This window comes from Nelusetta ayraudi, unplaced genomic scaffold, assembly GCF_046127955.1.
Source record: "Nelusetta ayraudi isolate G7.1 ecotype Tasmania unplaced genomic scaffold, CSIRO-AGI_Nayr_v1 ptg000116l, whole genome shotgun sequence".
Classification (NCBI taxonomy): Eukaryota; Metazoa; Chordata; class Actinopteri; order Tetraodontiformes; family Monacanthidae; genus Nelusetta; species Nelusetta ayraudi.
This window is the reverse complement of record NW_027466166.1, coordinates 84,256-112,170: the sequence shown is the minus strand read 5'-3', so window position 1 is coordinate 112,170 and position 27,915 is coordinate 84,256. Positions and strand designations below refer to the sequence as shown.

The window sequence follows — 27,915 nt, the reverse complement described above, 5'->3', positions numbered from 1 at the left end:
GAATGTTATGTTGCTTCCATAACATATGGATATTCTACTGCTGCCTTATATTGCTGCTAAAAGAGGGCACTGTCACAGCCTGCTGAAATATATCCCATTTGAAATGCTGATTGTCTGCAACAGTGAACTGCATGAAATTGATTGATGTCAAACTGTTTTCTCACCGGTCTGGCCAGCGATGACCATGGGCTGCATGATGAGTGTGAAGAGTTTATCCAGCACCTGATGGAGGAAGAGGACCAGCGGTTCTAAGCTGGCGGAGGAGAGGGAGATGATGCTCAGCTTCAGCTCGTGCTCCAGCTTGTTCTCTGGAATCTTCTCCTCCCTCACGCGCAACGGGAAGGTGGCTCCCCCCTCCAGAGCGTGGCACAGTGTGAAGAAGCGCTCCAGGTGGTTGTCCTATTAATAGACAACAGTTGAATGCGTGGCAGTTTGACAATCGAGACCAAAATAACAGCGGGAGGTGGGGGGGGGACGGCTATGGCTGAGCAGCCACTTCTATTTTGGTGTTGTGTGTTGTTTGGACTCACCTGTGTGTGCACAGACGACACTGCCTGGACCTCCAGGTTGAAGAGCCCTTTGTGGCTCTCCATCCACTTGACCGGAGGAGCTTGCACAGGACATTTCTAACAAACACAATGAGAAAGTTTGTTGGTCTGTGTTCAGTTCTTTCAAGAAGACATCAATATGGACATGCAGAACGTAACAGTGGCATAATTTAATATAATAATTGGATGCGTATACCTCGGGAGTGTGCAGTGAATAATTGACTGGCAGTCGTTCCAAGGCGATGGGCAGACAAAACTGACCAGTCTGCAGGCGGTCGTTGTTCAGGATGGGCAGCCACTGCATCAGAGGGGGAGAAAATGTTGTCTGTGAGCGTTCAATAAGAGTTGTCAGCATAGAATGCTGTAAAATGTGTGCAAATGAAACATTGACTGAGAATATCAGGAAAAGTCTCACAGAGTATCCGATCAGCGTCTCACAGCTGCCACTCTGGTTCTGTTTCTGCTGGCAGCTGATGTGGTAGAAGGTGAAGAGCAGGTGGTGTCTCTCGGTCAGACAGGCCGGCAGAGCCAACTTCAACTCTTCGTAGAAGTCTGGAGACCTGCGAGGAGCAACAGATGAAGGGTGCAGGTAGGAGAGGAGAACAGGTCACAACGAACGAGGCGGGAAAAAAAAAATTAATAATAATGGCCAATACAACTTAAGCTAGTCATAGATTCATGAAAATTGGCTGATGGGACTTGTCTACTTACTTGTTGTGGTAGGTAACAGGAGTGTAGACTTCTTGTAGGAACTCAGGGCCACTAGACTTCCCAAAAATGACCTGAAAATGGTAAATCAGGGGGATGTTTACCAGGCTAATTCCTATTTTTAAACCTAATAAACCTAAGAAAGCTACACCAATTGTGTCACACTTGAGAGTTGAAGGACAATGAAGTGTATTCTTTTCTTTCTTTAAATCACAAAATGATTAGCTTCAGAAAGCTGAGTTTGGAGCTGGAGTTTTTTTTTAGTGCTGCCATTACTTCATCTTCTCATTTTGAAATATTGACAGCGAGCAATAAAAGTTTCCTGAAATCTTGAAGCCAATTGCCAATTTAAAGCTGAAGCCGTTCTCTAGAAGTCAAAACACACACATGATAACCTATTCAACGGCGAATAACAGCAGAACTCACGGGCATGGAGCAGGAAGGGTCCTCTCCGCTCATGAACTGGATTTTGATGGTGATGTTTCTTGCTGACGTCAGCCTGTTGACAAAGTTTAGCCTCTGGGGGTACACAAAGAGCAGGTTCCTGGGCACAGGGAGGGAGAGAGTGACAGGGAAGTTTCCCGTTCAACGCGGATGAAATAAAACCAGCAGTACCACACTACAACACAAGGTGGCACTGCCTACTTTGAAAGAATACAAAGCAAGCAGGAATTTACACTGGTTTTAAAACCACAGCGATCCACCTGGAAACTGGGAATACAGATACATAGCTAAGATTCCTCTGAACAGAGAATGACAAAGTGTAACAGGAATGGGACTTGCTCACAACTGAGCAATGATGACGTTGATATGCTGAGGCAACATTATCAGCTACAGATGTTGGAAGGAAAAAAAGCCCTAAACTTAAAATTGATAGCGTTCTTCTTGAATCATCTGCTGTTTGTTTCTTTCCAAAGTGAATAAATGTCATATTACATAAGCGTGTGTGTGCTCATTCTGTGACATTTTATCAGTCACGCCTACCTGTAAATGTTGTGCGGTACATAGACCTCACTGGATGGAAACTCCAGAACCTCTTTCACTGCCCGAATGTTCTTCTCTGCCACTGGCATCAGAGGAATGAGTTCAGGGGACAAGCATGCTAGCGGTGTGTCGTGGACTGGAGACATGTCCAGTTTGATGGAACCTGGAATCAAATTCAACTGCATCATGTACATGACAAATGTGCTGTGTCAAAAAAAGATTATTTCAATGTGTTTAATGAGTTACACTCAAAAGATCAGAAAGAAGCAAAAACACCAAAGATGGTGTCCAATTGGCCCAAGTAAGAAAATTCACTCATGAGACCCTGATACAAAAGTACAAGTTCAACAACGTGTTGCTTTTGTACAACAAACTAATTAAAACTCTATATTGCTCAATAAGTAGTTTTTGTTCCCTGGTGTGACCCATGGTGAAACTTTTGACAGAACTCGTCCCGCACAAGGTTCAACCTAAACATCTTTCATGTCACTCTGTTAAAAGAAAGCCATTGCAAAAAGATGGTAAACTGAGGTGGACAATGACCTGTTATTGTCTTGAACCTCCTCTGGGGTGCAGAGGTTTTCTTGATCTCTCCCAAGAACTTGATCAAGTCCTCATCACTCAACCGATCTCCCTCCTGACACACACACACACACACACACACACACACACACACACACACACACACACACACACACACACACACAATTAATAATGGCAGTGCAACAAAAAGCCAAAATGAACGGCACAAAAATGAGAGATGACAACATATTTATCCAATTCAATTTTCTAGAAATAAAATGTGTGTCTCGCCTCGTTCACCCATAAATCCATGCGCTTGGTCAAATTTAGAGAAAGTGTGCACAGTTCTGTAATTGCCCCTTTGTGACGTCACAAAGGGGCAACAATGCCTCTTCCAGAATAATTGCAAAGTTCAGCTGGAGCTGAACTTTGTGTGATATGAAAAGGACAAAATATTGTCATACCTTTTTTTTTCATAAATATAAATAAATGAAAACATAGTTTTCGGTTGTGTTCATCATGACAGATAATGATCTAAACAAGAGTGTCTTGCGGGACTTTGAGAAAAAAAAAAAAATAAATAAACTTCCATGGTAAAACTTGGCCACTACTGGTAAAAGCATGACGAGAAGCACTGGAAAGACACGCTGATCAACACGAGGCGAGGCCGCCCTGAAAAAATGTTATCTTGCATCTCAAGGGAACAGCCCATCATTCACACGGCAGTGCGAGTGTCCCTTGGCGGCAGTCAAACCTGTTTGAAGAGCGTGCTGATTGTGATCACGGCAGGTTTGAAGGCTGAAAAGTTGCCCAGCTGATCGTCCATGGTGCTGAAACGTTCCGAGTTCCTCCTGGGGATCTGTGTCCTTCTGTCAATGCTGCTGGATTTGCCTGAGGTGTGAAAGGGGCGGGACGGGTCAGGGAAAGAGCACGCTGGTGGGTTGAGACATGAAGCGACTCATCGCTGCAGTTAGACACCTCCTCTTGAGCTGTCCGAGTCGGGCACGTCACGGTCCAGCATGGCTGTCGAGATGACCTCCATGATGTTCACAGTGGCCCAGGCGAAGGGCATCCGGTAGCGACCCAGCCTCTGGCAGAACGTCTCGGCTTGACCTCGCAGCTTCTCCAGCTTGTCCTTGTTCTGGGAGACACGTGACTAGTGAGAGCTAAAAATGCCTTTTTGAAAAGTGAAGTGCGTAATATTTGGAGATTTTGAAAGATTTTTTTGGGCCGTATATTAACCTTTTACCAGTATAGAAATCATAAATCAAGCCAAACATTACACACTGGACATTTAAGTGAAAAAGTCTTCTTCCCAAAAGAGCGGCGGCTCAGCCAACCCACCTTGGAAGAGTCACATTCCCTGAGTGTGATGTAGGGATCAGCACAGTCACTGATCTCTCCCTGCTGAAGGACCTTCTCGATCTGAGGCACAAGGGCAGACCGAGTGAGAAACACGACGTCTGAGCTGCAGGACGCAAGGCGAAACCGCCGACGCTAGCCGACGCTAGCGCTTCAGATGCTACGATTTACCTTGATGACCAGGTAAATGTCTGGAGAGGGGTAGGTGATGGAAAAGATGGCGGACCTGGCCAGGGTGGAGGGATCCACGTGTGACGTGTGAGGTTTCAGGAAACCTTTAAACTGTTCCGAGTTGAGATCACAGTAAAAGTTCTCCGTTATCTGCGGGGGAAAGGACCCAAAGTTAAAACATTTTGTCATGACTGGTTAACGTTCGTCATGCTGAATAGACATAGACATAGACATAGACAGACTTTATTGATTCCCTTGGGATGACTCCCTCAGGGAAATTAAAACTTCCAGCAGCAATGAATTGAAGCAGCACACAGATAGAAGAGATTAAAGCACACAGATAGACAAAATAGCAGCACACAGATTAAAAAAAAATGGCAGCACACAGATAAAAAAAAATAGGAAATAATTACTAATATACAGTAAAAGAAGAATTAAATAATATAAATTGATATAAAAAATAAAATGCACTGAACATTACATTTCAGACAGTGTTTATGGCAGCTAGATTGATCGTACATGAAGGAGTCAGGCAGAGTTTATTCATTGTTCAGTTTATCTGGAATGACTTCAGGACAGTGGATATCCACCAGAGACTCATTCTAAAGCATCACCTCCACTCTCTTCCTGCTTTCATTCCTAATGACTTCAGGCAAGGCATCAGCCATGTGTCCTGCTCCGCTGCGCGTCACGTGACCCGTCTGACCAGGGTGGGTGGGGGCATTCACAGCTGTGCTGTGTTCCACAGGTTCAATCAGTTTTCTGCTAGACCGACCACACAAACGCAACCTGACCCATTCGATTTGCCCACTCTAATCCTGAGGTCAGCAGCCAGGCTGGGATTATGCACAGGCAATGTATTCTGAATTGACGAAATTAAAAAGAGGACGTTTGCTGCAACGGGGGGGGGGGGGGGACAAATTGCACAAGCTCGCAAAAAAAAAGGAGTCCAGCTCTTACTGACAAGAGATTTCTCAGCGCAGGAGAACTCCCTTCACAACAATCACTCCCAGCTGAATGAAAGTGCATTCTGTTCTTATTAAGCAGATGTCAAACGAGGCGGGAGTGTTTGCTGACTTCACAGCATGAGTTAATCATATAAACACTCACGAGTCAAACGTGTTTTGCGTCAGCGGGACAGGAGGAACGGTTTTAACGCGACACGTTCGCCGAACCGCAGCAGCTGTGGAACTGACTGACTGATTTAGAAACGTGTGTTTGTATGGACGCAACTTTTCCGTCGGTGCACAATTGCAGCCGAGCAGCCGTCGCCAAGTTTTACGGCACGTTTTGAGGTCATTTTTACAACTCGAGGCAAATGTGACAGCAAAACGTCGGATCCTTACTCAGCTTCTCACTGCAGGCACAAGCTGAACAACGGAGCTTGTAACTCCGAGGCGGCATGGCCTCACTGCCATACGACAGCGTGCTTTCAGATGGTTTATAATGGGCAGTGGCCGTAGACAAAACAAATGCCTGCGGTTCATTTTGCGAAATAACTTTCTTAAACGGTTTTCCGACGAGCAGAAAATGGTCAGTCGGTGCCTATTCCACAATCCATAAATCTGAGATCATAAGTGAACCAACTTGTTTGGCCACATCCTGCGACTGACGGCGCCTCGGCTGCTCGACCAGAGAGGCTCGATTAATAATCCAGGAGCATTAAGAGAAATTAGATCGACATCTGCTGCAGATTTCACAGATACCAAACAACAGCGCAGATGTGAACCAAAACAGCAAACGCAGAGACTCAGCGGTAAGAAGGAGAAGAGAAAAAAAAACCCATGAGAGGCGATCACTGCGCGACGAAGCAAAACAAAGAGTGAGTGAGACAAAGGGGCCGCTGGAATGTGACAGATATGAAAATACAACAGCTCAGGAGAGACAGAGACCAAGGAAAAACCCGGGGAGGATAGTCAATAAACCCAGCGCAGCATGAAGGTTCGGAGGAATATAGGTCAGTAGAAAAAGCTTCACGGTTACATTAGACTCAGATTATACAGACATAACAAGCTACACATTTTCTCCCTCACAGACTGCGACCCGGTGAGAAGGCCTTGGAAAAGTCTGGGTCTGTCCCTGCGCAGCCTCCACAAGGACACGCTGCCGCTAAACAAGGTTTGCCGAGTGGAATATTTCACAGCTGCCGGGATTTTGCCTGTCAAAAGCAACAACAACTAAAAAAAGCGTTGTCAGTCCCGCAGACTAACTCTAACAACAACTGGGCATCGGTGAGAGGAGGCCAGGGGCTGGTGGATCACAGCCGTGTCTCATCAGTGTGCACACTAAATCCTGGAAGCCCCACCAAAAAACCCCAAAACATCCAGCTGTGTAAATCCACAGAATACACGCAAACAGGGATGACTGACTGAGAGAACACAGCTGCTGAATTATTAATAGCAAAAAAATAAAACAGGGAGACCTGACCTCAGGGGTTAAAAATATGTGTGGATGATGAGATGTTAATACCTTGAGGTTTACACTCATCCCTCCAGCCACGCCCACCGCCTAAGGAAGCGGCCGCGGCTCTGCGCGTGGCTCAATTATCACAATACACGTTTCAGCCATTTACGGTAAATCAGATGAGCTTTGCTTGTTGTTAATCTCGTCCCATTGTGCAGCATTTCTCAGCTTGTACATTATGGATGATTGCGAGATGTTCAGAATTGTTGAATCATTTGTTGGATCATAATTTTGTTTTTTTCAGCAACAAAAAAAAAAAAAAAAAAGGGGGGGGGGGGGGACGTCAAAGAAGTTTGTTTTGGACACCGATGCAAAACAATGGTGTCCGGCAACCTTCGAATGGTTGACTTATGACATTATGAGTGCTGCATTGGCCGATTTGTCGTAACTGCCAATTACAGCTGTTTGGAAAGCGCCAAACGAAAAACAGAAAACAGGCATGTTTCATATTTACAGACCAAAACAAATTCACAACACCAAAGCACACAAGGCAAGTTTAACCACATGCTCCGCTTTAGTGGCGGCTGCGGTGCCGTTTACGCCATCGCCTGCCCTTGGGCCGCATGTGGCAAGGTGAACATGTCACAAAGCTTCTGGGACGAGGCTCAGAAACCACCCATTAAGAAAACCACCAGGGCAAAATGAGAATTTTGCACGGGGCGCTTTGGAGCGGAGCTGCTCTCTTACCTTCTTCTTCTCCTTCAGATCGTACAGGGCCATGGTGGCAAAGACCGGCTCGATTTCAATCTCGAACCTACAGAGGGAGAGGGAGACGCATTTTGACCACGGCGGAGCTGAAACGAGGCGTGCGCGTGTGCGCTACCGTACTCAGCGCTTTCACTGTGACCTTCCTGTGATGATGTGTTTGAACTGAGACTTGGAGAACAAACGGATTAAGTTGTTAGAGAGAAGAGAAATTAGATCAAGTTTTTGAAGCTTTATTGCTCGTGGGACCAGGGAGATCAGTGAGAGTGTGTGTGTGTGTGTGTGTGTGTGTGTGTGTGTGTGTGTGTGTGTGTGTGTGTGTGTGTGTGTGTGTGTGTGTGTGTGTGTGTGTGTGTGTGTGTGGAGTAAGAGACACAAAGACCAACTCCCACAGAGAGAGGGAGGGACAGAGTCCTCCACTCTCCCCTACACTGCACACTGCAGTGCACTGCACTGTCTGTCCGTCTTCCTGTCTGTCCACTGTAAGCCCTTTTTGAAACGACCACTCACTCTTGAGCAGATGTGACATGCAAGAATGTGCTCTATGTTGAATGTGAGGCAAAAGGCCATTTGCAAAAACATGGGGGCACCGGAATAATTCCTCCCGAGCACAAGTGACGTTGGTGTTGTCACGCTTTAAAGAGAGACAACACGCAACTGTGCGAATCCGCCCCTGCAGCCGTATAATGAAAACGTTGAGACGTACTTCATGGCCTGGCATCGGACCAGAATGCGGTCTCCAGTGTGTTCTTTGGGGCGGTCAGGGATGGGCCGGATCTCGACTGCATCATCCTGCAGCACAATGGACAGGGAACCATTTCAAAAGTGGTCACTAAACAGAGACATTAGACTAAAGAGAGAAGTTAGGAAGATTGGTTGCGTGCAAGAATCATTTGAACCTCACTGAAATTGAGAATCGATTTACAATGAATCTAAAACAGTATTCGAGGAATGTAATTAGAGATTGTTTTCAAAGAGGTTAGCAGAAACAGTCGGCGAGGGTCACCAACAGTCTCACCTCGTCCACGGGTGGGCACAGAGCGAAGAGCTCGGGGTGTCTGTTGGCCTGCCGCGCCTCCTGGTTGAAGCGGTCGAGCTCTTCGGGGCTGCTGTAGGCCAGCAGCGCTTCCACTTTCTGGTCCGGGGTCAAGTCGCGAAGGTTAAAGTCAGAGGAGGTCAGTGAGCGGCCACTGTCATCACTCAGCTGCGCAAGAGTCGGAGACATGGCCTGGGGGGGGGGGGCGATCAAGCACAAAGAGGATGGTAAGGCTGGTGAAGGTGGGGCACGGCAAAGGGCTCAGTGGTGGGAAGGAAGATGATTGTGGGTGAGGGGGAGGGGGTTACGACAAGGTCCCACTCTGTGTGAATGAGCAGCAGCCCTGGTGTGGGAATGAACAAAGTTATGGAGCTAGAGTGCCATATTTTAGCACATTTGTTTTCTGCTTTCTGAATTTTTTCAGGCAAAACAACACACCTAGCTAAGTTTTAGGACTCCAAATTTCAAATTTGCAACGATTAAATCTGAAACTTTTTAGAGTTTTCAAAAAAATAAAGGAAATAATTCCGTATCAGGAAAAGCTGTGCAGAGAATATTTGAGATGTGGCCTTTGTTGCCAAAGAACCTTAAGGACACATTAAAGGGCAGGTGTTCTTCTTCTTCCAGCTGAATGTTTATTACAGCACATTACGTCTAACAAGTAAGAGAACGTGAGACGAGGTATCGCTCGGCCGGCGTAAATACTGTGTTGCACCGGAAACAGCCGTATCCAATTTCACCAATACGCGAGAAAAATAGCCATCGGATTCTGACATTCAATCGTGTGAGCGGCCGACTCCTCACTGGCGATATCAATGCATTGTGCATTAGAAGATCAATTTCCGTAAGCAGAGACCTCCCAGCAGACTGACCGTGTGGACGGAGGGGCCCCTGAAAGTTCCAGGGGTCCCATGCAAGACAGTCACAACAAAAATGAAGCTCTACTCATGTGGCATTTACTCCAAACCCTTCAGAGATTTTAACCGCTGTGACAGGGTCAGTCTGAGTGTACTTAGCTCCCCTCAGAAGCCCGAGACCTTAGACCGCGGCAGACAATTAAGCCTCAGAAATGCGCAACGGTTGTATTTTGACGCACATCATTAAGGTGAACATGTGGCTGAAATGCTGCTAATGGATAAAGGGCCATTTGCCGTGAAAGTTTTTCTTCTTCAGGTTGATAAAAAAAAAAGAAGAAGTGCTGTTAATACATTGGCGACAGCGGTAGCTGAAGTGCACATCATCAGGCGTGGACGGGAGGGGGGCTTGTGAGACCAGCAGTGGCACCATATGGCGCTGCTGAGATTCAGCTAGAGGGCAGGGCACAACCTCACTGCTGCATCCTCCTTTGAACAGTCCCGGCTGACTGGCCTCCTGTCGCTTTCGCTTCCCATCACTCAGCAGCCTCACAGGCCCGGCGTCGGACCAGGGACCAGGGGCGAGGATTGACCGAGCATCCACCCCAACATCCACCCGCCCTGCCGAAGGACCACCGCGGCCGCCGTCCCCGAGCTACTGCCTCACCGGCTTGGACCATGAAAGAGCCTCATTAGGCATCGAAGGACAAAAAGCTCTGTATCCCCCTACCGCAGCCCCCCTCCCGCTCTCTGTTGCGCTCTCCCTGGCATGCAGATCATGGGAAGCCTGCAGCGGCAATAAGGGCCCTTTTGGTTTGGCTGATTAACCAGAATTGGCAAGGATGTGGTGACAGGAGGGCGCTTGAAAGATTGGCTGGGTCCCAAGGCAGAGGCTGGAAGCCAAGCGGACTGGGACTCGAATTGGCCGGGACGAGAGACAATCGGGCTGCAGTGAGATCAGAGAGCCAGAGAGCCAGGGAAGTGTGAGAGAGGATGGGAACTTGGCTGGAAACAATGTCACTGGAGCGACGGAGGCAGGGATTCTCGATGAAAGGAAGGGACTGAGGAATGCAGACGTCAGCCCAATGGGAAAAAAATTAAAAAAAATCTAAATCAATCACATGAATTTGGCCATTTCTGAATGACGAGGCAGAGGATTGCGCAGGACGAGAGCGTAAGATTAACGACTCAGGATTATTGATGTTCACCAGGCCGAGGGGAGCACCCCTCACACAGCCCACTTTCTATTCCACATTGACTGTGGTGTTCCGATCAGCATGGAGCGCACAACTCTTCCACACCACACTTCCCTGGCCTTAGTTTGTATCCAAAAGACACTTGGACAAAGTGAAACACTTTGGCTGGTCAAGAGCCTTTGCAGCTTTTTTTTTTTTTTTTTCCTTGCCTCCCGTATGAAACCTCTCCAATCTTAGTGGCTCAAATCAATTTGAAAATCCAATTATTTTCATGCATGTCACATACGAACAAGAAGAAGTTTGGCAAAAAAAATAGTAAGAGGGGAAATGGAATTGAATTGTGTAGATTCGTTAGAATAATTGTAACTTATTAGAATGGTTATAATTATAACACCGACAATGACAGATTCAGCGCCCGCAGCCACTCAGAAAAGGACCGAGCGATGTGTTGCGCCAAAAGTGGCAAAGCCGCCTCTAGATAAGATCCAAATATCGGCGTCACTGAGGAACAGACTGTTGGTTGTGATGACAAACAGACAAATGAAAAGGTCAATCTTTTAGTGTAAATATTATTGAAAAGGAAATGAATGACTCTTTTTACATTAAACATTTGTGGTGAATTCATCATGCCTGCGGCTGATTCCATCAGCAACAGAACCAGTCTTAGCCGTGCTACACCAGACCCACGCCACGTTAGCCGCTCTTCTATTTCAAGAGCACTAAGTTCTTTCCCTAAGAGAACAGCTGTTTAGTGTATCAGCTGCGTGGAGTGGGAGCGCTCCACGCTCTGCCGCATTTCGGTGGCCGGATGTGGTTTGGTCTCGAGTCTGGCTGTGTATTATGGAAACAAAGTTTGCTTCTTTTTTTCTTTTTTTGCGTTTTCTTACCGGTTTCTCCGGGTTCTCTGGCTGCTCGTCAAACTCAAAAGTCTGCTTGCGGAGAAGCCTGTTGAGGTCGGTTCGTTCCGAATAAGCACTCCAGCCGTCTCCTTGGCACCTGTGCACGATCGCAAACGGCAGAGGTCGAATGAAAACCTTGTGACAATACAACTGATACACTTCTGGACATTTAATCATATAAGATAGTAAAATAAAAAATGAAACTTTTAGTCGTGTTTTCACACCGTCTTGCGTTACTTATGTAATAAATGTTGCAAAGAGGCGTCTTCCTTCCAGCTTCAAAGACTTGTGCAACTTCCCACTGGTCAGCTTGCAACAGCGTGACAGGTCACCAGTGGTGTAATTATTTAGGTGATTTCGGGGAACAAAAGATATAATACTACATCATCCGCATACTGTACAAGTCTCTAAATACGCCCAATTACAGCAGATGCTACTTTCACAGTCAATCTTTTCCAAATTCTCAAGTCCAAAGGGATTCATTGTTGTCGTCACGTCCTTTAGATGTCCCGGCCAATTAAAAGTGTTTCCTGCCTTCACCCTCACACAGCTGCTGTTACCTCCTAGAGACCACGAGCCACGGCTGGGTGTAGCTCTGGACGCAGTCTCGCACGTGTGGATCCAATTCCTTCAACGACCTGCAAAATGAAGAATGAGCTCACACATACAAACATTCACAGAATGAAAAACTGCATTCCTTCTAACTATCTACACTGGCACGAGGCCAAATGGCAAAATATGTGAACGGTGACATTATGATTATAACAAAGTGGCGACATCACCAAAGGTATAATCCCGTTGTTATTCTCAGCAGTTACACAAAAGTATTTCAAAGTAACTTGTTCTAGGTATACAGGTATATACCACGCCATTTAACAAAAAAAAAAACCTGTGTAAAAATTTTAAATGAACTGCAACTAAATTAATTCAATTGATTAAATTCTTAATCGACAATTAATCAATAATTCAATAATTAATTGTTAACATCCTGAGCTACTATATCAATACACAGACGTTATATTTGACTTTGTTTATTGTCACGTACACAACTGTTGTGCTGTGTGAGATCCTGACACTCACCCATCTTTGGGAGCAGAGTGGCGAACAGTGCGGCACTCCTTCTCTATCTGCTCCACCTTCAGGTCATCGTCGGGGAATTCCCCAAGTTCGTGCATCAGGGCAGCGTCTCCACTTCTTAGCTGCGACATCAGGAATTCCTCCATGTCCAAGGGCTCCACCGCTTCATAGGACTGAGGCTGTGGATCCAGGATGGAAGGAAAGAGTTACTTCATGCACAATATAAAAATGAATATGTCTTAAGAAAAAAACTGAGTGGGTGAAGTTCAAGCTTTCCAAACGAGTAAGGAAGCACAGTGTCAGCGATGACAGTATTTTCCTACTCATATTACGGTTGGGATGAGAAAAAAGAATCGTATTCCTAAAAGCTGAAGGTCACCGATAAGCAAAGCAGCCCATAAAAAACACATAATGTGAATAGAAGAAAGAGCCAAACACGCTGAATCATCAGTATATTTTTTAATATCTTACAATGAACAAGAAGTGGAACAAACTGGCCACTATCGGACATCCAGTCAGTTCTATTTACTCGCTACTTATTTTTAGAGATAAACCATCAGCCAGCCCCCCCACAGCCACAGCAGATTAAAGACATCACTTTTATGTACAGAAGCAAATGGGCTGAAATTTTCATTTGGGTCTTCAGATCAGTGCATATTGTTCCTGTGCTTTTTCAGAACACACTGAAATAAATCCTCAGAGGCCTTTAATTGGGAAAACTAAACCCCCCTCCACCCCACACCCCCCTCTTTGATAGAGCCTTCAAACTCCTCTGATGAGATAAACACATTCTTTATGCGGTGGCCACCTTGAAAAAATAAATGAAAACAGAGAACCTGCATGGAACAGGTGTTCTCAGTGGAGAGTGGCAGCAAAACAGGCAGCGCTCCAATCCTGATAGGACTGCTGCTGGCCGTGGATGGCGTGAGCAAGAGCTTGTGTGTAAACTTATACCACATTACCAGACTGAACAAGGGCCACACCAAAAAGATGACAAAAACAAATACCCGAGGCGTCCGGTAAACAGACGCCACGGCACGTGGTTTGGTCTGAAAAATTAGACTAAGACGCTAAACTTTGCGTGAAGACTGTGTTCTCTTGCCTGAGAATCAGCATGGAGACGGTCAAAAGTTGAGGTTTGGAAGAACACACATCTAAGCAGGAGTCAATGAGTGAAGCAACAGGGGGAGTCGCCGCCTAAATTCCATTTGCCCTCGGACATGTTTTAGCACATCGGTTCAGCTTCAGGGTTATTTTCTCTGCTGAGTCAATAACACTGTGCGGGTTGGAGCCTCCGAGACACAAAGTCAGTTAATGCATCCCTACCAGCACTATTTTCACTCGGGAGCCGATCCACTTTACAGAAGCTGGGACGAGCTTTAACAGGAAGTTGTTTTTTTTTTTTTCTTTGTGGGCGTTTCTCAGGTTCTGTGGCTTATAGTTGAACATTTGCTGCAGCAAGACCTCCGCTCCTCGCTCGGTACGGAGGTGAACAAAAACAAATGAATGCAAATGTATGCATGCCTCTGACATGTGCCTGCAGCTCAGCTCACTGTTGCTCGGTGTTGTAAGAAAAAACAGTCCAAAGAGTCACAAAGACAAACCGTGTCCCCTTCCCCTTCCCAAATTTCACTTCTTGCGTTCATTCATTCATGAATAAAATGGCAAGGGCAACGGGGAGGCCTTGTCATCCAAAATCTATGTTAAGTAGGAAGTTTTAGAAAGTCCCCAATAATTCAACATGGGAATAGTCTGAATTAGTGAATCAATATGCATCTCACAAATTTCATTCATTCATTTTAGAGGCCTATTTGCAAATGCATCGTGTAGCAACAAATGAATATTACATATACTGGGAACTGCACCTTTATCTGAGCAAAATGTAGCTATTTATACAAACAAAATCCTCCCACCAACAGGTGCACCTAATTACCATTCTCAATGTGCTCCTGCAAAAATGTTATCAAAAACCAACAGACACCTCAGAGTTGCATCGCAACTAATACCTTCATTGTAAGTAGAGCTGAGCTCTCATGAATGTAATCGACTTACCCGGCTGAAACTCAGAAGTGCACCATAAAAAGCAGAGTGTAAAATGTAAAATGGCGCACTCCGGATGTAACAAACAAAAAAAAAAAAACTACAGGGTTGCACCTACAGATGCTTTCAGCTAAACTCGGCCACAGCAGACATCCTCTTTAAACCGATCCCGATGTTCTCAGAAGCTAACAGAGGTCCTGGGTGGATGTGGCGGGAGTCGATCGGCATCACCCCCAAGGCGGAGAGAGGGAGTTTGAGATGGAAACGGAGCTTTGAGTCGAAAAAATGATCGCGGGTGAAATCAAAAGGTTGCTGAGCGATTGCCAGAAGTTCAGTCTTTCACAGTTGTGAGCCGAAACCACAAGGCAGTGGCGGAAGTGACATGGGTCCTTGCATGAACGGGTGTTTCAACAGACAGGAACAGAAACTCTCACACTCGCGCACACACACACACACACACACACACAGGCAGAGGGGGGTGACAGAGAGAGAGACAGAGAGACAGAGAGACAGAGAGAGAAAGAGACTGAGAGAGAGACAGAGAGAGAGAGAGAGAGAGAGAGAGAGAGAGAGAGATTTTCCTCTTAATGCCTCTTTATTTCATCATCAATCATTATTAAACCAACAACCAGCAGTAGGAAACATTCATCGCCCGTCAGCAAAGTGATCCATGTTGCAGCGGCGGACCTACAAACATCCCCTTGGTCCTCTCAGACACACACACACACACACACCCAGGGGGACGCAACTGGCGAACAACAGCTAACTAACATCCAGGAGATTACGCCGTAGAAAGCCCTTCTCCTGCATTCCCAAATCCAGCCATATTAAAGGTTGGCCCGTGTAAGCTGCAAGGTAAGCAGCCCCCCCCCCAATCAGCAGCTAAGGACTCTGACCCATTTCCGGAGCAGGTTAGGGATTATCCGGGCCGCGTCCAACTTGCTCTAGTGACAGGGGGGGGGGGGCGGTGCCGACGCTCCTCCTCAAACCCCCCCCGTCAGCTGACGAGCTCAAGGATCATCGCCGTGGGGCTATCAGAGGGAGCTTGAGCTCCGTTAGTCATGCACACAGATATGTCAAGAGACTTAAGAGCTTTAGAAAACTTAAAATGAGGAGCGACAGACAGCAGAGGGCCGTGCGGGATGGATGGATGGATGGAGGGAGGGAGGGAGCGGAAAGACAGGGGGAAGCTTGCAAAGGGGTGAGGCTTGTGGTGCAGAGGCGACCGCAGTCAGAGACGAGGAACAAATCCCTGCTACAGATTACCCAGCATCATTCCGTCCGCCTGCCTGCCTGCCTGCCTGCCTGCCTGCGAGAGGAATAAGCACTTTATCGCTTTCCGAAGCCAACGCGCCGCCGCGGCGTTCAGCTCCCCCTGCGCGGAAACTGAACTAAAGCATAAGCTGCTCTCTCAGCGCGCAGTCAAAGAACCAGACGCTCACTCTGTAAGAGGAAGTATGATTGTTCCTAAAAAAACAAAAAAAAAAACAAATGCAAAAAGCTCTTTTGGGGAACCGCACGGTTGTTTTTCTTGTCAGCGGCGGATCGTTTTTGCAGCAGCAAGTTCTGCAATTCGCAGGATAATCTTGACGCCGCGCTGAGTCAGACGCTCTCGGCGCTAATGACGGCGAAGAGGGCGCTGAGACGAGGCGCTCGCAGCACTCGCGGCGCTGAAGTGATTCAACACAAACTGCTCGAGCCGCGTGAGTGCGGCTTTTAGAGGAAAACACTCTGACCTTTTCAAGGCTGCGCGAACGGACGTTGAAAAGCTTGTAGCTAGGATTCTGCGGACCCCATCAGCGGCGTGAACAACTACACACAGTTACCAGGATCAACCCTTTGTGATGTCACAAAGAGCACTGGTACATGGGGCTACGTATCGTTCAAAATGTTTTGATGCAATGCAAATTTCGATAACTGTTCCAAAACGTTGTTTTTTTTTTTGTTTTTTTTTAAACAGATGTTTAAAAAAGATGTTTGTGAACAACCACAAAATGACATTGCTGCTACTGCACAAAACTTTTATTTTCCATTTTACTGGTGATTCAAATCAAGTCTCCTCTAAATCAAATTTGTTGTATTCCGGTCCCTTGCACAAACGTTGCATTTTGCCATGGTAATGAAGCGGAGCCACACTTTAGACTTCTCTGGCACAGTGCACATTTTCACTTTTCACAAAAGTGTATTTAGTTGACACTTCTATAACATAAAAGCAATTTGCCAGCGACTTGAGATCTTGACACACGTACGCCGAAATTAAACTAAAATAAACATAGATTTTCTTTCTTGAATATCTTATTTTAGGTACCGGACAATGATTCATTTTTCTGTATTCCTTCAGTCCGTGCTGCAAATGTATGGAAGTTGGGTATCCGGGGCCTACTGGTTCCTCTTACTGACATCTTCACAGAAGGGTGCAAACAGAGGACCAAACATTTTCACAGAAACCTTGAGAATGATTTGTGATAATCACGCCGGGATCAGTCACCGGAGTTGGGTGTGAAAGATAAAGACCTGAAAATGGCTGTTGTGGGAACATTTGCACCATGCAGCTGACAGCTGGTTCTGAGATCTGTCGCCGACCATTTTCTCTTTGAATAAACGTCGCGCACATCCTAAATATTGCGACGTCCGTCATCCCTCCAACAAGCACGCAGATACATTTCAGTCAGACACGTTCACTCACCACAGTGAGGTACCCCGTGGATGAAGCGTTGGAGCTGGATCGGCTGTGTTGAAAGCCATGGCTCCCGCTGAAGTGCCGTCTGATCTCTGCAGAGGAGTGCCTGTGACAAAACGTAGAGCGGGAAAAAAAAAAAAAAAAGTCAGCAGGGGGCGATAAGTCGAGCCACGCGTCGTGACTAAAAGTCTCGTCCGTCGGCCTAAAAGCTAAACTTTTTTGCACGTTTCCGACCGCCCACTCACAAAATGTATCTTAATGAGAGACACAAGAGCAATTCCATTACGGCCACCACCGCCGCCGCCGCCGCCACTGCCCCACCCGCATTAGTATGAACTGGTCAGCCATGGTGAGTCCATTGAAGCCCCTTTTGTTGGCGCTGTGCAGAAGCTCTGCCTGGTTGTGTAGGGGCTTTGTCGCGCTGGCAGCGGGATAAATATGGTGTCCTGAATCAAGGGTCAGACCGGGCAGGAAATTAACATGACACAGGCGGAGCAGGAGCAATTCAAAACGCATTGTGGCGGATGGGGATGGCGCGTTCGGGCTGTCGTCGTGCGTCTGTATCCCTTCCCAAAAAATAAAAAATAAAAGGACCAGAGAGGGGAGAGAACAGGGGATGGCAAAAAAAAATAATAACAACAAAGCCGGTGTCTCAATTCACTTCCCACAATTCAGTGCTGAGCAACACCCCGTTGAACACTGTCAATGTCTTTTGTAATTAATCCACCGTGTCGATTGGGGCCGACCAAACTCTGCACAATAACAGCTCTGTTCTCTACACTTCAATGACATAAGGCCAGTTTGTGCAGATCAGCCAGAGAGTTGTTGTGTTTTTTGCATGCGTGCATGTCATTACTAGTTAACCAGAACGGGGAATAGTTGGAGGGTAAACGCGTCAAGTAAATGGGTCACATGCTCGACAGTTCCCCCCCATGTGATCCGTCTCGCTGCTTCATTATTCCCCCGGGGGTGTGCTTACGAACGCTCTCGTCACTAAGGCTGCGTTCAGACTGCAGACGAATCTGATTCAAATCAGATTTTTAGAGCCGACTGTCTACACTGTTTTTAGCAAGTGTCCAAATGGGATCTGGCTCTGTTCAGACTGGGCCACATTGTTGACCCATCAGACAGGTTGCTGTAGCAACGATGTCGGAGCGGAGGCCTCGTCCAGCGTAGCGTGCAGTGTGTGATGTCATATCATTGCGACAGCGGCACTTGTTGAGATCCATGCCCTGGAGCTTGGCTTGAATGCAGCAACAGTATCTCCCCACAGACTGATGAGCCAATGACTGACCTCCTCTGTCCAGGGACTGCTGTTTTCTACTGCTTCTGTCTGCTCCATTACATTACATTTCCACACCTGGAATGGTGCTCTCTCCTCTGGCGCATTGGGTCTTGCGTCGCCTAGAGTGACGTCACGGACAGTCAAAACCCATCGGTGTGTTTGGAGCTCTTCAGACTGAGACGAATCTGTCCAAATGCCATTTGAAGGTACGTTCCGAAGATGGTTTCTATCCAATGCGATTTGTGACTGTTCAGACTACAAAAGTGCCATCCAGTTTAAATCTGGACGGGCTAAAAATCGGATTTGAATTGAATGTGGCCTAATAACGAACCCATCGTTGGACCAGGGATGGGCCGCGTGAGTCCCAGCTGTCGATTCACGCCAGCGTCTGCGAGCGAATGGCTGAGCCGGTCGGCTCGGCCTGAACGCGCACCAGTCGATATGTTGTGTCTGCGCAAGCGTTTCCTGGTTCACGGGGGTATACAGTGAACAATGCAACAACGCGCACTATTTTGAGTCTGAGACTTTTATTTAAAACGCCACCCCGCCCCTGCTGTCAACCGCATTACATGCTGAGTCAATACATTGCATGAATGCCCAGGGAAGGTTAAGGGTAAGAGATCAGATTGAAATTTACACAAAGAGCAAAGTACAGCAGCGTAAGCCTTTTTCTTTTCTTTTTTTTTTGCATTTCACAGCCGCGGCATTCGGACAAGAGAGAAGGAACAAAAGCAAACGAGTTGGTGGGAAAAAAAAAAATGTCAGAGCAAGAATTTCCGATTTGTTGAATAAAGCATATTGCAGCACAGGTGTGCTGGGAGCATTTACGCAGCAGTGTGCAGTCATGCGGGCAGCAGCAGCAGCGCTGTTGTGCAATTTCAACTTGTGCAACACGCCCACAACCTACACACACAGCGTGCAGTATTTATCTTGACGTGGACTAGATAACGCCGTGACAACAAAGGGCCGTTGCAGGCAGACTCCACATCCTCGGGCTGTTCTGTCCCACTTCAAGTCTTATGGGGTTACGTGTTTACCTCTTGCAAAACCACACGCAGCAACTGTTGAGGCCTCTTGCACAAAAAGAGCCCTGTCTTCCATTTGGATATGAACAGTTTTCTGGTCTCCCCGACTATTGACACGCCCACTTGTTGCACCACTAGTCTAAAAAAAAAAAAATAACAGGCACTGAGGCAATATACGTAACGCCCTGTAGCTGTGAGGCTCTGCAGATGAGCAGTAAGCTTCAGGTCAGCGCAAGAGGCTCTACTCTAACGCAATTAAAATGCTAGTCCTTTTAAACTGTCTGACCAGTTGACGTCTAGAGAAACTGAATTCGCTGCCATGTACATAACTGCACCTAATAAATTCCACTATTAGCGTCTAATGGCCTTTTCTCACACCATGGTCGGTTAGAGATCCCAGTCACTGAACGTATAGGAATATAATAAGGGACACAGTTGATCATGACAATTGGTTTATAAGTGGACGCTGGCTGGAAAACACCGCGGGGTCAGCTGACATGGATGTGATTTCGGCCTGCCGTGTCCAATCAAAAGAAAAAATGGAGCTGATGATGACGCTTTTCTCGTAGCAGAAAGTGTTCAGGAACATTGAACAACCCTTTTCTTCCCTTCTGATGACGTTCAAAGAAATTGGCAGACATGCCTTTAAATACAAAGCCCCATCAGACTGGAGCAATCTACCCATAAATATAAGAGAGCTCAAATCATTACGTCTGTTTAAAAGCTCACTATGTGCAGTCGCCTTTAGTGGTATTGCCTTTTAGTTGTGACATCCTATATAATGTATCTATAACTGACTGTGTGTAACATACAAATTGATGATCATGGCTATTATTATTATTATCATCATCATCATCATCATCATCATCAATAATAATAATAATAATAATAATAATAATAATAATAATAATAATAATAATAATAATAATAATAATGCAATATCAATATGAAATTTATCATGGTATCTACTTTTACTTCTCGGGTGCAGTGGGTCTTGGGGACTGATGTGTGGGTTGGTTAGTATGTAAGAACCTTATGTATGAATGTAATAAATGACGGCCAGACTTCTGACACTGCACTGCACTGAGCAAAGTTGGCATTCTAGTCTGCACACACACACACACACACACACACACACACACACACACACACACACACACACACACACACACACACACACACACACACACACACACACACAGGCTTAGTTTGAAAAAAAATCATACGCACGACGCTAAGACTCGTCCGCTCGCACACAATGACACACTTTCATGGCCGCCGCCTAAAAAAAGACCAGGCAAGTAAAAGCGTAATCAGCGCTGTTACAGCAGTGCCCAGTAGACACGGTTTGAGCAGTGTAGAAAAACAGCTTGTCGCAGCAGGCAGCATCTGTCATCCCCCCTCCCTCGCATGGGAGGCCTCCATCTTTTTCAGTGTTTGTTCCATAAATCCAAAGACGCCCTGAGTCACAGCACGAGTATGAAGCAATAAGTAGATAATATTAATTTTGTTGTTGATGGATTTCAAAATAATAATAAAAATTTTTTTTTTTAAAGAATTAAAAAATAAATGGAGAATCTATAATGCAGTACAGAGGCCAGATTTTGCTGGCCCACTCTCACTGTTTACCACTATTACAGAAACATAGCTAAGACTGCTTCTGATAGGTAATTTCTGAAAAAAGGGAGTTTTTTTTTTTTTTTTTCCAATAGGCCTATTGATGGTATAATAGCTGCCGCAAACACAAGTAGCTTTTTCTGTACTCTTGCTTTCTGAGTTAACTGTCCAGTCAGCAGTTTTCTGTTTGAAAAGAGTTCCCTTTTGCAAGCTGCAGACATCTAGAATGAAACAGAAAAACACGGAAAGAAGAGCCGGACTTCAGGAAGCAGAGAAAACTTTGGTTATGGAGAAAGAAAATGATTTATCCATCCATCCTGCAATCCATCCATCCATCCATTCATCGCTGTGGTGCTGGAGCTGGAGTACCTGAGAACCCACACAGGGGAAACCCATGTCTGGGGAAAGAACCTGTGACTTTCTTGCTGTGAGGTGAGAGTGCTAACACAAACTTTTGGCACATGATTTGTTGAAAGGGGGCTTAGATGTCCTTTTCACCTGTGCATAACTACATATATAAGTTGTTTGCTTGAATTTGTCACTACTCGTGTACATTTTTAGCATAGATCATATAAAATATTTCAGAAATCAGACCCGTGATCAGTGAAAACAGGTCTCGGATGACTGTAAACGACCGCAGTAGCATGACAAAAAGTCATTTTCTTACCGTCTTTCTAAAAGAAAATGACCATTAAACTAACACGAAAAAACATCAACCTCACTCCCATAATGAGACCGAGGTCAAGATGGGATCTTACCATATTATATTACCAATCTGGTGTTTTCATACACAGCTGTTTGGTATCCCAGGTCATGTGACTTCCCGAGTAACCAAATATCCCTTAGTGACCAGATTTCTTGTGTGCATGTAAACATGGTGACTGCTGATGTGGAGCAGGCTTCGGAGCTTAACCGCAGGAAATCAACAGTGAGATATGAATTCATTAATGCATTCAAATCCAATCTGCCTTAAAACAGCTGTTCCTTCAGACCAAAACAAAAAGCAGAATGCATGGCAAACAACACAACCTCCAGACGGTGAAGCCCCTGGAGCTAAATACTGTATCTTGGGATAAACAATTTTTCTGGCGTATAAACGACAGATTAAAACGTTAAATCAAAGAACCGTATAACCGACTGATTGTGTGGAACTGTTCAACTCCCTTTGTCACTTTGTGTTAATGAATTAGTATGTGGATCTTTCCATGTGGATCGTCTTCTGTATCCAGAAAATGCAAGAGGCTGTTGCATTAGGAATTCAACAGAGAAAATCCAACTGAACAGAGCAGCGCTGAGTGCAACCCCGCTGCTTTAAGAATGTATGAGCTGTCAAAACACACCTACAGTGCTGCGCGTATAAGCACCGCTGCACGTCAATACAAAAACTAGATCAAACAGCAGCTTTATGTCGCTGTCAGGACATCGCACCAAAGCAAAGAGGCACTTCTTCATATTCGCGAAAATCGCCTGATAAGCTGCGGAGGGCCTCACACACGCACGACGGGAGAGGGAGAAAAGCCTTCCCTTGCAACTTCTCTGCCCGAAAAGGGTTTTTGTTGGGTCATGCTGCCGATTGCAGGCCTACACTTGCTGTGTGTGCATATGGTCTGTTCCTGCGAGTGCTCCTGGAATCCCTGGCCAAGCATTCCACAGATTGGGTCCCGCTGGAAAACAGCAGTCTCACCGATATTCAGAACGCCCAATAGCCAGATCTATAATTTAACCCACCATTATCGCTCTTTATCCCTCGTGACATGACCCTCTCCCACTCCACCCCAAGAATGCCGCTGCACTCTGTGGTTATCTTCATGATTATCTCGTCAGTAGAAGTGGGCGTCTCCTTCAGCTGACACGTTAGAGACTTAAAAACCCCTCTCCCGTGAGTCCGTTCACTGAGAAAAGAAGATAAAACAAAATAGAGAGAGAATCTTGGCGTACATGTCGGTATCAGTCCAAAGGGATGCCCCTGTTGTGTCTCATAGTATCAAATGTCTCCAGACTTAATGGGTCTCGCTGCTATCGGCGCCATCACAAACTCTGCTTCCTGTCAGAGGGAGGTCGGCACAAGTCCGGCAATCAACAAATTTCAGCAGGAGTGACGTCAATGACGGCTCCCAGCATGAAAAAAAAAAAATTCCAATGGGGCTCATATGCTCAACCTCTAGCGGCGTTTGGATCCTGTAAGGGTCTTGCATTATGTCAGTTTATCCAAGTCTTCATTTTTCATTCTGAAGCCCAGTGGAGCATCTTTGCATTAAAAACAGTCTCTGTTAACAGACTCATTTATAGCTTCCTCCTGAAACTGATGCCTTTCTGTATCTCCCGCGTGGTCAGAAGTTCATCAGAACATTTGGCAGCTAGTCTCAGGAGGTGTTGTCACTCTGAGAGAGGGGAATCAGTGCCCTTTGTGACATCACCAAGTGCCGATCAGTGTTATTTTTGTTGACGAAAATTTTTCGTTGTAGTTATCGTCAACAACCTTTTTTTTTTTTTTACTAAAATGAGGCAATGGCTAAATACAAATTTATTCACAAGGAATAAGACAATGACGAGGTGTATTGACATTTTTGTCAATGAATAAAAAACAAGACGAAAATGTTTGTCAGAGACGAGATCCAATCAAAGCTCATTTTGTTTGTGGAAGGAAATTATGATTTAGAAAGTGGCTGGAGGAGTTGGGCAGAAAACCAATCAGAGCCACGTGGTCGGGATGTTACGTAGTAGGTAGACACAGATTAACTGCTACAGACTAGTTTGAGACCAAACGTCAACACCGGGGAGGAAGAGGACACAGGACATTTGGACGCACTTCACATTTGATATGAAAGAAAATGAAACACTTTGTAAAAACTGGGGCGCGAAGATATCAGGAATCCACTTAATTTATTGTAGTTTTCGTCGACTAAAATAATTAAAAATACTGAAACTAAAAAAAAAAATCTGATGATTAAATTATGATTAAAACTAAATAACATTCTAGTCAAAAGACTACAACTAAATACACTGGTGCCGATGTCCAAAGCCATGGTGCACACTTTCTGAAATTGGAACAGGCGAAGGAACTAAAGGATGGACTTTTCTCATATATGGGGAGTTCAGTAAGAGATGGAGCTCGAGAAGCATGTCGTTTTGAAACAACAGTCAAGGGTTATCTTAACCGCCTTGTCCCAATCACACCAACCGCTCATCAACAGTCAGTGGAGGTCATCACGTGTCAGTGGGCAGAGGAAACTCAGATGCAACTCAACCCGAAGCCCCACGCCACTTAAAGGCAACCAAACAACAGAGGCCCCGCGCCTACAGCTGTCCTCACACCTGTCACCATATGCTCACAGGTCGCATCATGTTCGCCGGGACAATATTGAGTGTGTTCGCCACCTCCTAGCTGCACGCCGTGCCAGCCTTGTACACGTTTTTAGCTGCCATGTTGCCTACATTCTTTTTCCCATTCTGCATTTCTACCCATGTGCTCAATGAGAAGCCGACGTTTCCTGGTTTAAATCTGGTCACGCGCAAAAAGCGAAGTGAAACCAGAGAGACACAGTGTCTCCATCCAGTAAGCAGGATTTCCTCCACGCAACCATCCTGATAGACAGATAGAGACTAAGTGCTCGAGAGGTTACAATGAAAACTGCTGCATCTACTCCTAGAATTGGAGGACATATTTCCTAAGGTTTGGTTCCAGTGGTCATAAAGAAGCGTGAACACACTTGCTTTTTGATGGTGCACATCTCTCCACTTGTTACTGAAAAGCATGATTTTGTTCAAGTCTAACATTCTTTCTTTTTTTTAAGTCCTGCACTTCTGTGTTCTCTAAGTGGCAATCTTTCAAACTGGTGGTTAAAAAAAACAAACAACTATTATTATCAGTAGAAGTCTGAGATAATTTAAGAAAATTATTCAACCACCACAGACAGAAATTCCAAAAAGCATCACTGGAGAACATCTTTGGCAGGTCACACATTTCCAGCAGCCAGCTCTTAAATTTAGCTTTGCATTATGTTATGACCATTCAGCAACAGTAAGTGTTTAACAGTTCATGTTGTTTCCACCACATCCCAGTGCTGTTGCAGACTGAGCATGTTAGACACTAACAGAGGAACGCCTTGGTTTTCATTAGAAACAGTTACAGTAGTTGGAGTGCCAAAAAAAATAACTGCTTTCAGCCTTGCAAAGATTTCCTGTTCTTCTTCATTTTAATCACTGTAAAGTTTTGTTTCAAAGGTCTTATTTTTAAGCATTTTCACATCTCTATTTTTCAGCCTGTACTCTGAGCATACCTTCATTATTCATTATACAAAAAGCTGTCACTGTGCTTACAGCTGCCGACAAAACACTGTTTTCTTTTCTTTCTTTCTTTCTCCTTTTTGCTGAAACCCATGCTTCGTTGCGTCTCTAACATGTCTGGATGTCTCGATCTGTTGTAACATGTATTAAAAGTGCGGATTCTGAACCAAATACGTTCACACTGTGTAAACAACTCTGCACCATTTACATCCGCATGCACAGTGTAATCACTTGACATGCGTCTGACAAGGTTCTCAGCGTGCCTCGTTAAGCCACGTCCATGCACTGCGCCGGTCATCACAGGAAGTATTAGTTCTAATATGTGTCGTCCGGCGGGGGGATTGCAACACAATAGACTTCCATGTAGAGACTTCCTCCACACCTGGCATGTGTCACAGGAGGAACTATGATCACACATCCCTGATCATTTATAGCACGCCGTATGGTCACGTCTGCCCGTGTCGGAAGCACTTGATTGAGGATCACAATCAACCCTCTTCCTCTTCTGCTGGGGGAAAAAAAAAAATAAATATCGCGCGACGTTACAAATTAAACCAACTCCGTTCCGTACTGTTTGGTAACTAACGACGTGTGCAAAGAGCTGCTCGTGTGTCTGCCTCTTTGGCATAAAAGCGAATTATGGGCCCGGTTAGAAAGTTCAACGAGAGTTAGTGTATCCCACAGGCTCTCTTTCCATTTCCATTCGAGACAATAGCGAATTAACAGGCAGCGTTAAGATTCACAACATGTGGCTGTGGAATACCTTCCCGCTGTCACGACCGAGCCATTCCATGCTAATATTCCCCCGGCGAACTACCAAGAAGTTCTCCAACGCTCCACTTCAGTGCAGCCCGGCGGTCAAACGACAGGATTCGTTTACCTGTTGATTTTCAGAGCAAAAGCCCGTCGGTCCGCGCTGCCCAGAGAAGCCATATGTGAGCCGGGAGAGAGAGAGAGAGAGTCCGGGGCCGGTTCCCCCCTCACTCCACCACCCGCTGTCTCCGGAGTCTTCCCGCGGTTCCGCTGCCTCGCTGTCACCGACGAGGCGCCGCTGCTTCGCTCCTCCAAAAGCCTCGCTACAACTCCTCCGCCGTCATGTCAACACTCATCCCGCCGTTCCGACTCGGGGGCAGCGGCTTTCCTGGGTGTAAACTTCCGCATTCGATTTGAGTCATCCCGTAGCGAGAGAGAGAGAGAGAGAGAGAGAGAGAGAGAGAGAGAGAGAGAGAGAGAGAGAGAGAGAGAGAGAGAGAGAGAAAAGAGAGGGGGAGGAGGGTGCACGCGCGAGAGATAGTGGCTGCGCGAGGGTGGGAGGGAACGACGACGAGACACGCGGGATAAGGCACGCGACCTCCTCCACCGCGAGCAGCGAGTTTAAACCACATCCCAACGCGATCGATAGATAGGTGAGAGCAGAGCTGGGCAAACCTTTTGACTGATGGCTCCGGTCAAAATTGGGTCCTAAAGTTTGACAGAGGGGGCTGGAGGAGCAGGAGCAGATGGATGGAGTGATTTGGTGAGCCACCTCATGGGAGACAAAAAAATATATTGTGGGATATGTATGTGAATTGAAAATCAAAAGTGTTACAACAAAATATGTGTCTTAGAAGCCCCATGGTGTTTAGCTCTTTATTGAAATGACTTTTAAAACAATGGAAAAATTGATGAAATACAGTAATTTTATCGCTTACTTACTATGAATAGAATTTCTTCAAGTTCAATGAAACTTGGAGGAAAGTTTAACGGGCCACATGTGGCCCCCAGGCCATAGGTTGCCCATGCCTGCACTATACTGTTGTTGTAAGTATGCCATTTTCCACAATTCAGGATTAATAAAGGCATTCTATTCTATTCTATTCTATTCTATTCTATTTTTACCAGGCAAATGTTAAATACAATTTGTTCCACTTACTGAGGGAACTTAGGCTGGATGTTCTGGGCCGTAGTTGACCCACACCTGAATAAGACATAGTTGATACCTTCTAACCAACCCTCCCTCGTGCACATTGTTTAGAGTGCGTCAGAGGTGATGTTTCCATAAATAAGTGACAGATGCAGAGATGGCAGTTTGTCTTTGATATGTTCAGGGGCCCCTGGCAGTATCTTTACCGAAAGCCACCCCTCCAACCCCTCCAACCCCTCCAACCCCCCAAGCCACTAAACCAGTGACTGCCCGTCAGCAATGCCGAAAGGGTCCCCTGCCACTTAAACAGGCTGTCCTTAAATACGAGTTAGTCTTCTGGCATACCTTGTGGCCAGAGCTTTTAATTAAGACGGTCGTCCAAAAGAATGAAAATGAAAGAGGACCGGAATAACACAAAAGGCATGGACTACTCTCCGTCTGAATACCATGACTGATGAGCCCTGTGATAACAACCAATGACTTTTCCCCTACACTGTTTCGGCAGGATGTAAAGAATGCTGCAATTGTATAGGCCTGCCAATGGGCACGTCCG

At 45.9% G+C, this 27,915-nt stretch overlaps 1 protein-coding gene across 5 annotated transcripts in view; it reads right to left on the bottom strand.

Annotated features, from left to right (window-relative positions):
• The window catches only part of dock8 (dedicator of cytokinesis 8), a 48,216-nt gene extending 21,575 nt beyond the window's left edge, over positions 1 to 26,641 (bottom strand). For 2 of the 5 annotated variants that reach the window (XM_076049492.1, XM_076049493.1), the window contains exons 1-20: positions 26,340 to 26,641; positions 17,252 to 17,351; positions 12,529 to 12,704; positions 12,009 to 12,086; positions 11,437 to 11,545; positions 8,482 to 8,691; positions 8,170 to 8,255; positions 7,446 to 7,512; positions 4,296 to 4,445; positions 4,107 to 4,187; positions 3,741 to 3,903; positions 3,517 to 3,653; positions 2,784 to 2,877; positions 2,241 to 2,403; positions 1,683 to 1,800; positions 1,260 to 1,330; positions 964 to 1,108; positions 745 to 846; positions 531 to 626; positions 165 to 399 (exon numbers count right to left, since the gene is read on the bottom strand). In XM_076049492.1, the coding sequence (XP_075905607.1) occupies positions 165 to 399; positions 531 to 626; positions 745 to 846; positions 964 to 1,108; positions 1,260 to 1,330; positions 1,683 to 1,800; positions 2,241 to 2,403; positions 2,784 to 2,877; positions 3,517 to 3,653; positions 3,741 to 3,903; positions 4,107 to 4,187; positions 4,296 to 4,445; positions 7,446 to 7,512; positions 8,170 to 8,255; positions 8,482 to 8,691; positions 11,437 to 11,545; positions 12,009 to 12,086; positions 12,529 to 12,704; positions 17,252 to 17,351; positions 26,340 to 26,392 (2,434 nt within the window). In that variant the 5' untranslated portion in view covers positions 26,393 to 26,641. Of the gene's footprint in view, positions 1 to 164; positions 400 to 530; positions 627 to 744; positions 847 to 963; positions 1,109 to 1,259; positions 1,331 to 1,682; positions 1,801 to 2,240; positions 2,404 to 2,783; positions 2,878 to 3,516; positions 3,654 to 3,740; positions 3,904 to 4,106; positions 4,188 to 4,295; positions 4,446 to 7,445; positions 7,513 to 8,169; positions 8,256 to 8,481; positions 8,692 to 11,436; positions 11,546 to 12,008; positions 12,087 to 12,528; positions 12,705 to 14,577; positions 14,925 to 17,251; positions 17,352 to 26,339 lie in introns of those variants that run through there. The other 3 variants (XM_076049491.1, XM_076049495.1, XM_076049494.1) reach the window with 3 other exon arrangements.
• Positions 26,642 to 27,915: the final 1,274 nt, after the last annotated feature.